General features: G+C 38.5%; 1 protein-coding gene across 1 annotated transcript in view; it reads right to left on the bottom strand.

Annotated features, from left to right (window-relative positions):
* Positions 1–16639, bottom strand: part of PKHD1 (PKHD1 ciliary IPT domain containing fibrocystin/polyductin) — a 638127-nt gene that overhangs the window by 285681 nt on the left and 335807 nt on the right. The window contains exons 50-51 of the mRNA XM_036768333.1: positions 2758–2935; positions 1284–1479 (exon numbers count right to left, since the gene is read on the bottom strand). Of these exons, the coding sequence (XP_036624228.1) occupies positions 1284–1479; positions 2758–2935 (374 nt within the window). The remainder of the gene's footprint in view (positions 1–1283; positions 1480–2757; positions 2936–16639) is intronic.

Below are 16639 nucleotides of genomic sequence, written 5' to 3'. Positions count from 1 at the left end.
ATGAAGCACATAGAAATCGATGCATTTGCTCTGGAAGTAGACACCAAGAGCTTCAATCCCTCCTGTCTCCTCAATTCAATTCAACCCAATATGACAAATGTATTAAGTGCCTACTATAGGCAAAGTGACACAGAAGAAGGAAGAGAGGCATTGACTATTCTAGGTCTTTAAGTGTCCTTATGCAAATTTAAGAGCAAGCTTACAGACCCTATTTCCTTCCCTGTCATCTTGAATTTTGTCCTACAACTGGACTTCGATGACTCTGGAAGAGAGAGGGAGGCTGATGACTTTGTGTGGCTCTGCCTCACTTAAATTCAATTCATTCACAAGTCAAGACATCACCCATGATTCCATTGGTTCTCTTTGAAAATGAAGGATGTACAACATTTCTTTCCCTGCACACACGTGGATTCCTGAACTGCATACCCAGCCATCTTGCAATTTATCCCTTCTGCCTAGCGACCTCCCTATTTAGTCTGAGCCTTTTCCCCTATTTCAACCTTTTTTAAACAAGAAGCTTAAAGTGAACCCCCTGAATAGATTTGTATTTATTTTGTCTATACCTGTCTCCCCCAAAAGCGTATGAGCTTCTAGAAGGCAGAGACAATTTTACTTTTATCTTGCATACTCAGTGCCAAGAGTATCTGGTAATTAGTAGGTACTTAATAAATGTTGTTGATTGATTTACTGTCCAACCTCCTCTTCCCAGCCCAATTTATCAACCTCTCTTTGGAATGCTACTCTCTCTACACACACCTGCCCTAGATACCCTTCAGATATCCTAAATTAATTTCTCATTCTTTGACTTCAAAGTTTTCTACCAGTCTGACATTGTCCAAATCTATGCAAAAAATTCCTGGTTCATCCTTTCACTTTGAGAAAAAAAATAATTTTTTAATTGCAGCAATTCCGTACACTAATATCAGAGTTCTCGAAAGCAATGGTAACAATCTTAAATAAAAATGGGGACACTAAACTATATATAAGAATTCCTGTGGATTTCATATTGACTTAGAAAGTGACATATTAACATTATCTATATTCTAGTATTTTCATTTATTTTGTTAAATGTTTACAATTCCATTTTAATTTGGCTTGGGCTTCCAGTAACATATTTGAAACCTTAACTGCAAAGTATACTTTATCCCCACTGTTTATTATTTTACAAATGTTCATGATCCCAAATTAAGAAAAAAACAATATACATATCCATATGAAAAGAAAGTCAAATCACACTCAAATAATAGAAACCAGTATTATATATCCGCAAGGCATGTACTTACCCAGATAAGTGAGCTCTCCCAACTGTCTGTTGAAGAACCAATCACAGGCCTTATCATGAGTAGCAGATGGAGGAGATAGAAGGGACTGGCCAATTCTAGTCCCACACATCACCAGGATGTCAGCATATGGCTGCAAGTCTTTGTGCACCACGAGCAGGTAATTTCCAGAAGTAAAATTATCAAATGTTGCTGAATACTATGGAAAACAGACAGGTCATATGGGTCATTAATAGCACATCTTGGTTTTCAGTCATTTGGAAATAATGCCCCATCAAGAGGAAGTATGGTACAGTAAAAAAAAAAAAATTAGAATGTGGGCTTTGGAATTAGAGAATCAAGCTTCAAATCTCAGCTCTACAAAGTCACCATTGTGGTGGGAGCAAGTCACTGAGCCCTTCTCAGGGTCAATTTCTTTCTATGGAGAATGACTGGATGCTGCCAAGAAGGGTAAGCAAGCCATCATCATATCTCAGCAGCAGCATTCTCAAAGTTGTGCATTCGTAACTAGAGATCTAGAAGTGAAGGGACATCAGAAGTTCAATGCCCTTATACTACATTTGAGTTGATTAAGACTGAGACAGGCAGAGATTTGCTAAGGTCACTCAGCCAGTGAGCAACTGAGTAGCTGGGGCTAGGATCTAAGTATGCAGATTGATAAACCAAAGCTTTTCCAACCTATTACTTACTCTTAAAAGATACCAACAATCGTAGTAACATGAGGAGATACGGGAAGACTCATGAAGGGAAATCCAACTCTCAGAGATTCAGGAAAAGATGGTGACAAATGTGGCTATGAGTCCCCAGGGGGCTCCAGTAGCAAGCCCCCTTTTTGTTCTCTAAGGGAGAATACTCAGAGTGAAAGAGAAATTAATAGAAGAGCTGAAGGGAAGATAAAGAGCCTGACAATGACCTTCCTATGGTGACTCAACTTTTAAAAGAAAAATCCCCCACTTAGTACTGGAACTCCTATATTTACATTTACATTAAATTTACATTTAATAGTTTGCCACAAAATGGCAATATATCAACACAGAAATACACCCCTATAGTATTTATCTGGCTGCAAATATTTTCTAATGGGTTGAACTCCCAGCACACGTATTTACATTGTAATAGTTTGCCACAAGATGGCAGTGTGTCAATACAGAAATACATTCCTATGGTATTTATCTGGCTGCAAATATTTTCTAATGGGAATAATTTGATTTACTAATCTGGCAAATCCTAAGTAGTTTCTTCAGACAAACTTTATCATGAAACCACTTCCTGGTGTATTAGAATGACTAAATGTTCTTCAAGTATAAGATATGTGATGAGATTTGAAGTTACTCTAATTTTTTTTTTTCCATCTTAAAAGAGAGCCACATCTCTATGTGAGATGAGTTCTAAGAAAGGAGCTATAAGAATGATTAGGAGGGGAGATTCAGGTTCCTGGAGAGATTGCAGCCACTAGTCAGTAATTCCCCAGGGTTACCTGAAGAGCGATGTTGATCCAAGGAGCCTCAAATCTCAGCGAGTAGGTGTCTTGATCCAGAAGCAGAGCCATCCAACCATATAGGTTTGACAATGTGTCATACACAAAGTTGATGGTGGTGCTCTGATTCCTACTGTCAATCACCGTTAAATCATAAGCAATATCTGGTGCTTCAGCTCTGGGGAGACAATCAGGAAAGGGAAGAAGCATTCATTAAGCCTTTACTATGTTCCAGGGGTTGTACAAATATTATTTCATGAGTCTTCACAACTCTGAGAGGTAGGTGATGTTATGATCCTCATTTTACAGTTGAGAAAAATAAAGACAGTCAGCAGTTAAATGACTTGCCCAAGGTCACATAGCAAGTAAGTATCTGAAGGTCCAGAACTCTGTCCACTGCACCACCTAGCTGCCTCTTCAGCACAAAATACAAAGAGGTTTCAGGCTTATTGACCGATACTGTATCAAGAGTACTTGACTTCTCTCTTTATGTCTGTCTCCCTCTTCCTCTCTGGAAATATCTCTCTAGGGCCACCCATCAAAGTCAGCAGCAACTAGTGGATAGAGAGCAGGCCTCAAACCTGGAGAGTTTTGAGTTCAGTTCTCACCTCTAATATACAACGCCTGAGTGACCCTGGACAAATCATTAAACTTCTCTCAGCCTCAGTTACCTCACCTATAAAATACGTATAATAGCCCCTACCTTCCAGAGTCGTTATGAGGGTCAAATGAGATAACAAATGTAAAATACTTTGTAAACCTTAAGGCTCTCTACAGATGCAACTTATGATTTATGTCTCAAAGCAAGGAAGACTTTCTCTGGTACATAGTGGCAGTGTGACCCTAGGCAAGTCACTTACCTCTCAGGGCTCTGGGTAGCTGTTTAAGGCAATAATTTTCAGAAAAAGTGAGAACACAAAATCAGAAAGAATTTCCTAATCTGGTAGTTCTTCACACCAATGAAATCATAGACCTAGTCCTTACCCTTTCCTCAGTTAGGCTCTTAATGTTGCTACCATTTATATTTCTATAAAGGAGGCTAGTGTAAGCCCCTGGGAGCTCCAAAGAGCCCTGGGGAAAGCATCTTGTGATGACCATTCCTGTATCTAACCCAACTCTGAAGTGCTGCAGTTGGTAATACCCTCAGAGCTCTCTGGCCACCGATAAATGGCATCTCAATAAGGTCACACGGGCCAGGGCCTTTTACTATTAATTAAACAAATACCCAAACTGAAGCAGGACCATCTTATCAGTCCCAGATAATACATTAATACTGGCGATAAGGTCTTCCTATTGACCGGTGACTGAAGCCCAGGTTCTGGAAAGCCCTCATTCTCTGAAGCATGTGTGGGATTCCCCAGCAGAGATAATTCCTCCCTTGTAGCAGGGTGAAACACAAAAGGAAAGTTAGATATTTGATGAGCTCACACAATAAAGAAGAAGCTACATTCCCAAATCTCGCGACTATTCAAGGAACGGCTAGACATTCTAAAAATTCAGGATTATGGTAGCAGTGGTTACAATTTCCAAGCTATATACAGTTTGCAGGGTGGAAAGAACACTAGATTCAGAGTCGGAGGACTTGAGTTTGAATCCCGACTCTATGACCTCACTATCTATGTGATCTTAGACAAGTCAATTACTATAGGAAGGAAAAAAAGGAAAAATATTCTGTGTCAGGCACTCTACTAAGCGCTTTTCAAATATTATCCCTTTTGGTCCTTAGAACACCCCTGGCAGGTAGGTGCTATTGTTATCTTCACTTTACAGCTGAGGAAACTGAGATAGAAAGAAGTTAAATGACTTGCCCAAAGTCACACAACTAATAAACGTCCAAGGCTGGATTTAAATCCAGTTCTTCATGACTCCAGGTCCAGCACTGCACTCACTCCATACCGCCTAGCTACCTGTAAGATAGTACCTTCTCTGAGCTTCAGTTTTCTCATCTATAAAAGAGAAAATTAGATCACATGAACTCTAAGTTCCCCTCCAGCCCTAAATTCTATTAGCAAATTTTGGTGTTTCCATAATAACTTGAAAAAGGCAAATAGATGATGATGAAGATGATGGTCATGATCATGTTGGTGGTGATGGTGATGATGAAGATGATGGTGGTGATGATGATGATGGTGATGGAGAGATTCAGGAGAAGATCATGACTACCAGAAGTTAGAGTAGGGTTATCCTTATGAAGCCTGGATTTAGGGATGAATATAGATCATGGAAGGACATGGTAGAAAGTGGCTAACACGTCACTGCAGGATGCAAAATGTTAGCATCTACAGAACACCAAATATGAAATGAACTAGTGGCTAGATTTACACATCAGAAGTTTTCATGAACAGATGACAAATCCCCATTCTACAAATATAGAACTCAAAATATCCTGGAGAATCCAGCCAATAAACTGTACTGAAACTAGACCATTATCACAGAACAAACTGTAGCCTGCAATTGCCCAGACATAAGGACACATAAAAAAGTTTTAAATGTTTTAATAATGTCACTATATCAAATACACATAAATTTCTAAACTACATGGAATCAAAAACATTCAAAATAGAGAGACCTAGAAGAAAAGATCAAAATCATGTGGGAACAGGATGAGTAGGTTCACTTCATTCTTGTCCTATCTGCTATTCAGACATTCCTAGAGTACATTCAATGAGGCTATATGGGAGGAGCTTGCATCCAGTGGTGGGATTCAGCTGGTTCACACTGGCTCTGCCAAACTGGTACCTAATTTTAGGTTGAGTTCTGTGAACAGGTTGTTGTGGGGGGTGGGTCCTGTGCCCAATAAGTCAGCAGCTCTGTTCCCTGGAGAACTGGTATTTAATTTATTTGAATCCCACCACTGCTTGCATCAAAACACTTTTATTTAACTACAAAATGGCAGTTATTTTATCTACCTATGCAACCCTCCATAGATGCTAAATAGAAATGAATAGCAGAATAGTAACTTGTACCAACACAATTTTTCACATACTTTCATAAAAGGTGAGAATGACATAATAAATAATTATCACATGGAGAACTAGGAGGAAAAAACACTGTGTGGGAACAAGAACATATTAACCTTATTATCCTGACTATTACTAAAATTGTCCCAAAGATGTTTTCATTAAGTCTACAAAAGATAAGACTGCACTCCAATAATTCATGTGTGTGTGTTTGTGTGTGTATGTATATAATTCACTTGTGCAATGATTCTCCCAAATTAGGCTAAAGATAAAGCAGGATAAAGACCTGACTCAAGACCATTTCTACCTAATAATAAGTAGGAATAAATGTTATTTGTATAGTACTTTAAGATACACTACAACTGTGATCTCATTTGATCCTCATAACAAACCTGGGAAATAGTTGCTATCATTATCTCCACTTTACAGATGAGAAAACTGAGGCAGATAGAGGTAAAGTGGTTTGCCTGGGGTCATAGAGCTAATAAGTGTCTGAGGCTGGATTTGAATTCAGGTCTTCCTGATTCAAGATCTAGTGCTCAATCTACTGTACTTCCTTAGCTGCTTGAATGCTATCAAATGCTATCAGGCATGATGAGAAGAACACAGTGATATTGATTTAAAACATACACACACACACACACACACACACACACACACACACACACACACACATAGAACTTTATAAGGCTTTCAAGTTTTTTCTATAGATTATCATACTCGATCTTCATTAAAACCCATTGAGGTAGGTACTAATACCACATGAATATGCTAATACCACATTACCCCATTATTATACATATACAGAAACTAGTTACAGAATCAAGTCAAAGCTTAGTTTACCTTGTTAGTTAGTTAGCCCATAGCTTCATTTACAAGGATCATACAGCTTTTCTGTAAAGTACCCAGCATTCCATGGTCTTTACCTCTGAAACTCCTACCCTAGTGCCTATGGTATAAGCCACGTGGCCGTTATCTAGCTGGCTTCTGAACTCTGGCCGTCTTTTCTTGACATCTGATCTGTGTTGTCCAGGTGCTTTCCCGACTCACTGTCCCCATCCCACTCCTCCCTTTCCCAGCTCCAGAACAACAATCCAGTCAACATTGCCATTGGGACCAGAGTCTATCATTCTGCTTCCCTGTGGCTCTGCTTACCATCCTGGTGTCTTCTCAAACCAAAACATCTCTCCCTGGTCACCGCTCCTCAATCGAAATGTCGCTTCCTCATAAGTTCCCTAAGGGTAAGGACTCTCTTGATTTTTGTATTTGTATAGTTAGAACTTAACAAGTGCTTGGCACACGGAAACACTTGATAATAAATGTTTTTTATTCATTCGAGGAAGTGATTTTCCAGAGCCTTACTACTACAATATGTACATGTATAGGTCCCAAAAGCCATCAGGTGAACCTAAAGAATATCTGGCAGTAGCTTAAAAAGAAATTAAACACATAACTCTTCAGTACTGAAAAAATCCTTAGAATTCACACGAGTCCCATCTATAGACAGTATCCTCAACAAATAATTATCTAATTTCTAAGCAAAGGAAGCTATTTGGTTTAGTGGATAGAGCAGTGGGCTGGGAGTCAAAAAGACTCGAGTTCAAAACTCTCCTCTCAACCCCCAACACTTACCAGATGGTGTGTGTAGCAGACAGAATTCTGGACCTAGAGTCAGGAAGACCTGAGTTCAAATCCAGTCTCAGGTACTTACTAGCTTTATGACCTTGGGTAAGTCACTTATCCTCTGCCTCAGTTTCCTCATCTATAAAATGGGAGTAATAAGTATAATAACAACACTTACCTCCCAGGGTTGAAGTGAGGATCAACGGAGATAATATTTGTAAAGCACTTAGTATAGTGCCTGGTACATATATGTATAATGTAAGTTAAATGTAAAAGTATAAATTATAAATGCATACATAAATATGTATTTACATATGAATACATATATATAAATATAAAAATACAGAAATATAATTATATATTATTATATATTATAATTATATACAAAGCACTACTGTCATTGTTATTAATATGATTTTTATTATCTTGGGATTCTCTGCCTCTACTTCTCAGGGCTTCAGTTTCCCCATTTATAAAGTGTTTGTGTGGGGGAAGGTAGAAGACTTATGCTCCATGGTCTCTAAAGTCCCTTCAAGCTTTAAAACTATGGTCCCATAATCTAGTATCCTATGGCTTCCAGGGACAGAGAGCTAACTACTTGATCAAGTCACCTATTCTGCTTTTGAATGGCTCTAATTGAAAAAGTTTTCATTTGTATGGAACTTCCACCATCATCTCCACCCATTGATCCCAATTCTGACTTCTGGGACCAAATAAAATAATTCTATTGTTTAACATGCCAGTCCTCCGACTATTTGAAAATTGCTATTAAGTCTTCTATAAGTTAAAATATTCCCAGTTGTAGCACCCAATGACCATATAGATTTTATACTCAGTCTTCTATCTACAATTTTCGGTGTATTGCAGTTTTTTGTATGTTCTTCCTAAAATGGAAAGTCTGAAATTGAATGTAATACTCCACACAAGGTCTGACCAGAATGTTTTTTCTATACATACTGGACTTCTTTTAATTAAGCTTAAGATGTCATTAGCTTTGGGGGTTGCCAAATCATACTACTGACTTGTATTAAGCTTGCAAACCAATAAAGATCCCTGGTCCTTTTCACAAGCCAAGCGTGCCTCATCCTGTACTTGTATAGCTGATTTTTTTTTAAATATAGTTGTGGATTGGATACAGACTGAAGTACGCTATTTTTCACTTTCTTTCATTTATTTTCATTTATTCGAATCTTATACAAAATGACCAATATGAAAATGCTTTACATAATTGCTCATGTATAACCTATATCTGAGAGCTTACCATCTCAGGGGGGCGGAAGGGAAAGGAGGGAAGGAAGGATAGACTATGTAACTCAAAACTTTAAGTAAAAATGTCAAAAATTGGGAAAAAAGAAATATTAGAATCATAGGTTTAGATCAACTCCTCATTTTACAGATGAGGAAACTGAGGACTAGATTGTGAATTGCCCAAGTAAGATGTATTTAATTGTTAGAGCTGGGATTTGAACTCAAGTCCTCTGATTCAAAATATGGTTGCTCTATCCATACACTGCCTCTAACCTTTTCAAAAGACTGTGCTAGATACACTGTAAGATTTTGAAATAAATGTGCCATTCATGAAGGAAATTTATTTTTAAAAAAATCCAATTGTGAGACTTTACTTGGTTACCTTTAAATTTTATTTTGTTACACTTAGGCCACCATTCTAGCTTGCTAAGACCTTTTTACACCCCAATTTTTAATCTTTTTTTTTAATTTTAAATTTATTTATTTAACATATTTAGTTTTCAGCATTGATCTTCACAAGAGTTTGAATTACAAATTTTCTCCCCATTTCTACCCTCCCCCCACTCTAAGATGGCATATATTCTGGTTGCCCTGTTCCCCAGTCAGCCCTCCCTTCTGTCATCACACTCCCCTCCCATCCCCTTTTCCTTTTCTTTCTTGTAGGGCAAGATAAATTTCTGCACCCCATTGCCTGTGTATCTTATTTTCTAGTTGCATGCAAAAATTGTTGTTGTGTTTGAAAGTCAAATTTTCTATTCAGCTCTGGTCTTTTCACTGAGAAAGCTTGAAAGTCCTCTATTTTATTGAAAATCCATATTTTGCCTTGGAGCATGATACTCGGTTTTGCTGGGTAGGTGATTCTAGGTTTTAATCCTAGCTCCATTGACGTCCGGAATATCGTATTCCAAGCCCTTCGATCTCTTAATGTAGAAGCTGCCAGATCTTGGGTTATTCTGATTATGTTTCCACAATGCTCAAATTGTTTCTTTCTGGCTGCTTGCAGTATTTTCTCTGTGATCTGGGAGCTCTGGAATTTGGTGACGATATTCCTAGGAGATTTCTTTTTGGGAGCTATTTGAGGAGACGATCGGTGGATTCTTTCAGTTTCTATTTTGCCCTGTGACTCTAGAATGTCAGGGCAGTTCTCCTTGATAATTTCTTGAAAGATGATATCTAGGCTCTTTTTTTGATCATGGCTTTCAGGTAGTCCAATAATTTTTAAATGATCTCTCCTGGATCTATTTTCCAGGTCAGTGGTTTTTCCAATGAGATATTTCACATTGTCTTCCATTTTTTCATTCCTTTGGTTCTGTTTTATAATATCTTGATTTCTCATAAAGTCACTAGCTTCCACTTGCTCCAATCTAATTTTTAAGGTAGTATTTTCTTCAGTGGTCTTTTGGACCTCCTTTTCCATTTGGCTAATTCTGCCTTTCAAGGCATTCTTCTCCTCATTGGCTTTTTGGAGCTCTTTTGCCATTTGAGTTAGTCTAATTTTTAAGGTGTTGTTTTCTTCAGTGCATTTTTCAGTATGTTTTTGGATCTCCTTTAGCAAGTCATTGACTTGTTTTTCATGGTTTTCTCACATCCTTCTCATTTCTCTTCCCAATTTTTCCTCTACTTGTCTAACTTGCTTTTCCAAATCCTTTTTCAGTTCTTCCATGGCCTGGGATCAGTTCATGTTTTTCTTGGAGGCTTTTGGTGTAGGCTCTTTCACTTTGTTGACTTCTTTAGGCGGTATGTTTTGGTCTTCTTTGTCACCAAAGAAAGAATCCAAAGTCTGAGACTGAATCTGGGTGCATTTTCACTGCCTGGCCATATTCCCAACCAACTAACTTGACCCTTGAGTTTTTCAGTGGGGTATGACTGCTTGTAGACTAAAGAGTTCTATGTTCCACATTTGGGGGGAGGGGATGCGCCAGCTGTGGCACACCAGCACTACTCCTTCCCCAAGAACCCCCAACCCAGACTGGGCTTAGTTCTTCAGAAGGCTGTGCACTCCTGCTCTGACCCGCCACTTAATTGCTCCCATCAGGTGGGCCTGGGACCGGAAGCAGCTGCAGCTGTAGCTGCCCCACCTCCGCTGCCCCGGGGGCAGTGGTGAACCTCGAACTCCTTCCACTCCCGCAGCTTTTCCCACTAACCTTCTCCGCAGTCTTTGGTGTTTGTGGGTTGAGAAGTCTTGTAACTGCTGCAGCTCGCTGATTCAGGGCTCTAGGGCTCGCTCTGCCCGGCTCCTGGTCTGGTTGGTCCCCGCCCCACTCAAGCTGAGCTCTGCTCAACTCTGCTCCCAGCTCCCAGCTCCCAGCTCCGTGTGGGATAGACCTCACTCAGAGACCATCCAGGCTGTCCTGGGCTGGAGCCCTGCTTCCCTCTGCTGTTTTGTGGGTTCTGCAGTTCTAAAATTGGTTCAGAGCCATTTTTTATAGGTTTTTGGAGGGACTCAGCAGGGAGCTCACGCTAGTCCCTGCTTTCCAGCTGCCATTTTGGCTCCGCCCCCCAAGGGTCTACACCCCAATTTTTAACTCTTTTCCATTCACTTTTTCTTTTTAAATAGGAATCTTTGAACACAAACTTCTGTTTATTTTGGCCAAAAGAAGATGCTGCTTTTCTAGTAAGAAACTTTATAAGATCTGCCCAGGAGAAGAATCTAGGATTAGCAAGAAGTTAAGGAGATAAGTAGTGTCACTGAAAAATTTTCGGAAACAAATGTAGTTGATATTAACAAATGGCATATTACCTATATCCAAGGTTATGCTCAAACTGGCTTATGAAAATTGATTGTTAAATTTTCATTGTAAGCACCTATACCCCAGAAATAGGTAAATGCCACAAATCATGCCTTGATTTATTGTTTTGTTGAATTATAGATTTAAGAAAGTGATGGAGAACATAATAAGGTTAATCTTAAAGTGTGTCATGTGTACAAGTTTGTGGGGTAGGGTTTTTGAGATCTGGTTGTTAAACATTTGCAGTACACTCTTCCCAGATCTACCCTAAACATAAACTGTATCAAGAAAAGAAAACTCCAAAGCTTACAGTTTTGAGATCCTGATTACTAATTTAAGTTCTAGAAATATAACTTGTCTTCCACTAAAGTCCTAATCTAATGCCTCGTTGCAGTCTGTGTAGGTGATACTATATTCTTGTGGGTGATTCCAGGAAATTGTAGTCTCTGAAACATCTTGCCAAACTGAAAAGGCTTTAATTATGAGCCTGGTGGCAGACCATACATACACCTGCTGTCCAAGAGCTTACCTAGCTAAATTAGGAAAGCTCCATCACCAAGTTAGCCATAATGCGAGCATTATGGCACCGTAGAAAGAGTATTGGATGTGATCCCCCAAAACCCGGTTTACAATCCTGGCTCTGGGTCTTTCTACCTATGTGATCGTAAAGTGGTCACCCTGCTGCCCTTGGACTCTGTAAAATGATACTTTCCAGATCTAAATCTATACTCCTATGACCAGTAGTGCTGAGGACACAGCACTTCATAAAGATACCTTTGTCGGGTTTGCCTTCCATCTGCTTCAGTGTTATTCATATGTATGAAATTACAGATTTAATGAATTACAGAAATAATTAAGCATAGCTATTTTAGCCTGGATCTCTGGTCAAGATTCCTGCTTTGCAAAGTATCTTTCATTCGCTAACACTCAAAGTAGTTTTTGCAGTGGGTTACTTTGCTCCTGGTAATTTCATATTTGATATGAATCTCTTGCAAGGTTTTAAGTGTTCTTATGTTCTAACCCCTAATGTGATGAAAGGGACAAAAAAAGATAGAGATGCTTGAGAAAAGAAAGAATCTTCAGATTTCATATCTAACCTTAACTGAACATTTTGAGAGGTTTTGTTTCGGGGGGGGAGGAATTAAGGAAAAAAAACTTTGGTTCATATCCTCGTGCTTTTTGCCTCTTATTGATTTTGATATTTCCTGTTTCAGTGAAGACCTAAATGGTCAGGAATGTTGGACAATCATAGAATCTTAGATGTTAAAATGAACAAATAATAACATTCATTTATATGTCACTGAAAGGTTTACCAAGTACTTTTCTTCCAAGAACCCTGTGAGGTAGGCAGGACAGGTATTATTATTAACATTTCAGGTGAGGAAACTGAGACCCAGAGAAAGAAGGGAACTTAATCAAGGTTACATAGGTAGTGAGCATCAAAAGTAGGATTCAAACCCAGCTCTCTCTTGCTTTCAAAACCTACACCACAATCCTTGACACCTTGTAGTTCTGTCCTCTGCGCTACACAGAGTAAAGCTATTCCTACTAGAATTGCTTGCTTTCTTCCATATTAAAATATCTAGGAAACAAATGCAAGTTATTTGATTAGAGGAGACTAAATGATTCACCTCGAGGCAACAGATACAGTGTATAAAGTCTCAACTTGAGGTCAGGAGACATGGGTTTAAATTCTGCCTGAGATATTTGTTAGTTGTGATCATGCATCCATCATGACCTCTCAGAACTTCAGTTTTCTCACCTGTAAAATAATATTTGCACTACTTTCTTGCCAATAGGAAAATGTTTTGCAAACCTTACAGAACTATATACATGTGAACTATACTGTATTACAGATACTGTGAACCAAATATGTGAAGTCATTTTATATTCTCGCTTCATTTTATATCTTCATTTCCTTAGAGAATATAAGGAGAGGTGATGGTAATACAACAACAAAAAAAAATTAAATTGGGCATAAGGAAAAATAAAAAACTACTGGATCCTCTAAACCTTGAGGCAAAATTGATTTGGCCAAAGTTTTTCTTTGGTTGCTTCCAACTTCTCTCAGTGGGTACCCAGTGCTTCCATCCATGCTGTCTCCTCACTGCCCAGTGGTGCCCCACTGCAAAATGTCAACCAAGTTTGCTTTATCTGGCCATCCTCCCATGCTCCAGAACTATCCTTCCCTCTTTTCTTCAATCCTTTCTCAATAACTGTCCCCAATAAAAACGGATATTCCTTTGGTTCTCTGGATTCTCAAAGCAGAGTTAAGAAACAAATTCAAGCAAAAATGTAAATGACTTACAGGTTAATATACTATCTCTCTCAAGGACACTCACATTTTTGTATAATAAGCCTGGATGGCCAATGCCTTAACCCCAAAGAATCCATTTTTAATGGTGAAACTTCAAACACTGTTACAGGTGAAAAGGAAAAATGTGTTTTGAAAGGAGAGCCTTTCTTGTCCATCAAATTAGACCTTTTAGATCACTTACTCTATCCACAAGGAAGATAGGCTTAATTCCTAATAATAAAGGCTAAGAATTGTGTAATGAGTAAACAATGTAGGTAAGAGAGTCTCTTTTCCATGAAAAATTTTAGGATATACCCAAATATACAAAGGATCTGTAATTTCGTCAGTGTGGTAATTCTCCACACTAAACATAGCTTTTTAATAAACACTGTATTTTTTATTAGATGAGTGAGGCACTCAGAGGCTAAACGCCTTTCCCAGGAACACACATCCAGTATGTTCCAGAGGCCAACTAGAACTCAGGTTCCCAACTCTAAAGTCTGCTCTTCACTGTTTCATTCTGCCTCTCATGTGCAATAATATCTACATAGTGCTTTAATATTTGCAAAGCAACTTACAAATGTTATCTCATTTTATCCTCAAAACTACTCTGGAAGTCAAGTGCCATAATTATTCCCCTTTTATAGTTGAGGAAACTGAGGTTAAATGACTTGTCCTAGGTCACACAGCTTGTTAAGTGTACACGGTTGGATTTGAACTCCAGTCTTCCTGACTCCAAGTCCAACCCTCTATCCATTGCACCAACAAGCTACTAATTATACTAATACATGAAAATGACATTGCCAAAGGGACCATTCTAATTATAATATCCAATTCAATATGATTCAGTTCTATTCAACTAGTTACTACAGGATAGGCACTGAAAATAAAAAGACAAAAATCAGATAATTATGCCTTCTGGCTATTTATACTCTAGTAGAATGCTAGAATACATACACAGAAAATAGCTTAAGTGTTAGTACTGGGATTGGACCCTATCTTCCTGTCTCCAAGCCTAGCATTCTATTCTATTCTGCCAAGCTGTTTATTACCTTTACCATAATATTTCATTATTTCAATAAATCCATGATCTGGTCAATATGATATGTTATCTACCAGTAGTGAATATAACCCAGACATGCATGACCCTATCTCATCACGTATGATTCTTGTCTATATCTTTCTAAAACTTTCCCATAGGGATCCATCCAATGTGTTAATGTTCAGGCTAACTGACTTTTAGTTCTCATTCTTGCTACGTAAGTAACTCATGTTCTTTTCTAGTCATATCTATCCATATCTATACATGAGGATCCATTCTATACCATGCTGGAGCCAGCTTAAACCAGGTTGGGAGAGTCTATTGTTAAATTTTCAGTATAAGCATTTACACTTCAGAAATTGGCAAAGACAACAAAGCAGGGTTTCATTTATTATTTTGTAGATTATCTAGACCAAAGGTGTCAAACATAATGTTCACAAGAATGGGGCTCACAACACTTCTAAACTAGATTAAAATACAATTGGGAAATAGCTAAAAAATAAAGTAAAATACAATAGAACATGCATAATGTTAATATGTGGTTTTCTAAGTCCAGATATAGCCACAGGGATTCTTATGGACAGTTTAGTAGCCCTCTGTTGGTTTTTGTTGTTGTTTTGTTTTATTTTTTGAGTTTGACACTACTGGTCTAGACTTGGAAAGTAATGAATAAAATGTCAATATGCAGGTTAAACTTAAAGATGTATCTTGTGCACTTTTTTGGATAAGGTTGATTATTAAATGTTTACCAGAGCACCTCTGTCCCTTCTTGAATAAACACAACTTATCATTGGTGATATAGGCTTTAACCTGCTTATACTTGAATTCTACAGTACAGACTTTCTGAAATACTTGGTCTTCCTCATCCTTAATACTGCTTCTCTCATCACCATGCTTTTATACTGGTCTCGAATGCTCTCCCTCCTTACTGCTGAACCTTAGGGATCACTGGTTTGCTTCATAGCTTAGCTCAAGTACCACCTACTATTACTAATTACTATTACTAATACAACACTTTAAGGTTTGCAAAGAATTTTACAAGCATTATTTAATTTTATCTTCACAACAATTCCGGGTGGTGGGTGCTATTATTTTCCTCATTTTATAGATAAGGAAACTCAGACAGATAGCAATTAAAGTGACTTGTCCAGGGTCACAGAGGTGGTAAGTGTCCAAAGCCATATTTGAACTTGAGTCTTTCTGAATTCAAGTCCAGTTCTCTATCCACTGCACCATCTATGTGCTTTCATGAAGCCATACTTGATCCTTCTAACTACTTATGCCCTCCCTCCTGAAACTATCTTATATTTGTTGCACACATGCTCTGTCATTGTTATTGAGTCATTTTTAGTCGTGTCCAATTCTGCATGACCCCCTCACAACACCCTAATTGGTGACTGACTCTTAAAATTCTAGCAAAATTTCACAATGATAAAACCTAGTTGCACAGCTAAAGGTAAACATTTTGCTTCATCAAATAGAATAGTAGTTGATCTTTCAGACACACCCCTCTGACCACTCCCTGACAAAGATACTGGAGTGGTTTGCTATTGCCTTCTCCAGCTCATTTTACAATGAGGAAACTGAGGCAAACAGGGTTAAGTGACTTGCCCAGGGTCACACAGCTAGTAAGCATCTGAGGCCAGATTTGAACTCAGAAAGATGAGTCTTCTTCATGCCCAGTGCTCTCTATTCACGGCTCCACCTAGCTACCCATGCTCTGTAGCTACCCCTATTCTCCTAACCCTGACTTGCAATGATAGATTGAGTTCCCAGGGAGTTCCATCTCCCCTCAGGATTCTAGAAGTAAGCCCTGAGGGGTTTGGGGAGGTAGTACATCTCATAAGCTCTACCAATAAACTTCTCTGAGGATTATTAGTTGATATCAATTAGTCAGCCAGACTTAATTATTGTTTAGTAAGGGGAATTTTCTCAGATGGTGTAGTAAGCCCAGCTGGTCCAAAATATTCTCCTCAAAAGTCTG

The sequence above is a fragment of the Trichosurus vulpecula genome, chromosome 7, assembly GCF_011100635.1.
Source record: "Trichosurus vulpecula isolate mTriVul1 chromosome 7, mTriVul1.pri, whole genome shotgun sequence".
Taxonomy (NCBI): Eukaryota; Metazoa; Chordata; class Mammalia; order Diprotodontia; family Phalangeridae; genus Trichosurus; species Trichosurus vulpecula.
The sequence above is the reverse complement of the archived record's forward strand: the minus strand, read 5'-3'. Positions and strand labels throughout refer to the sequence as shown.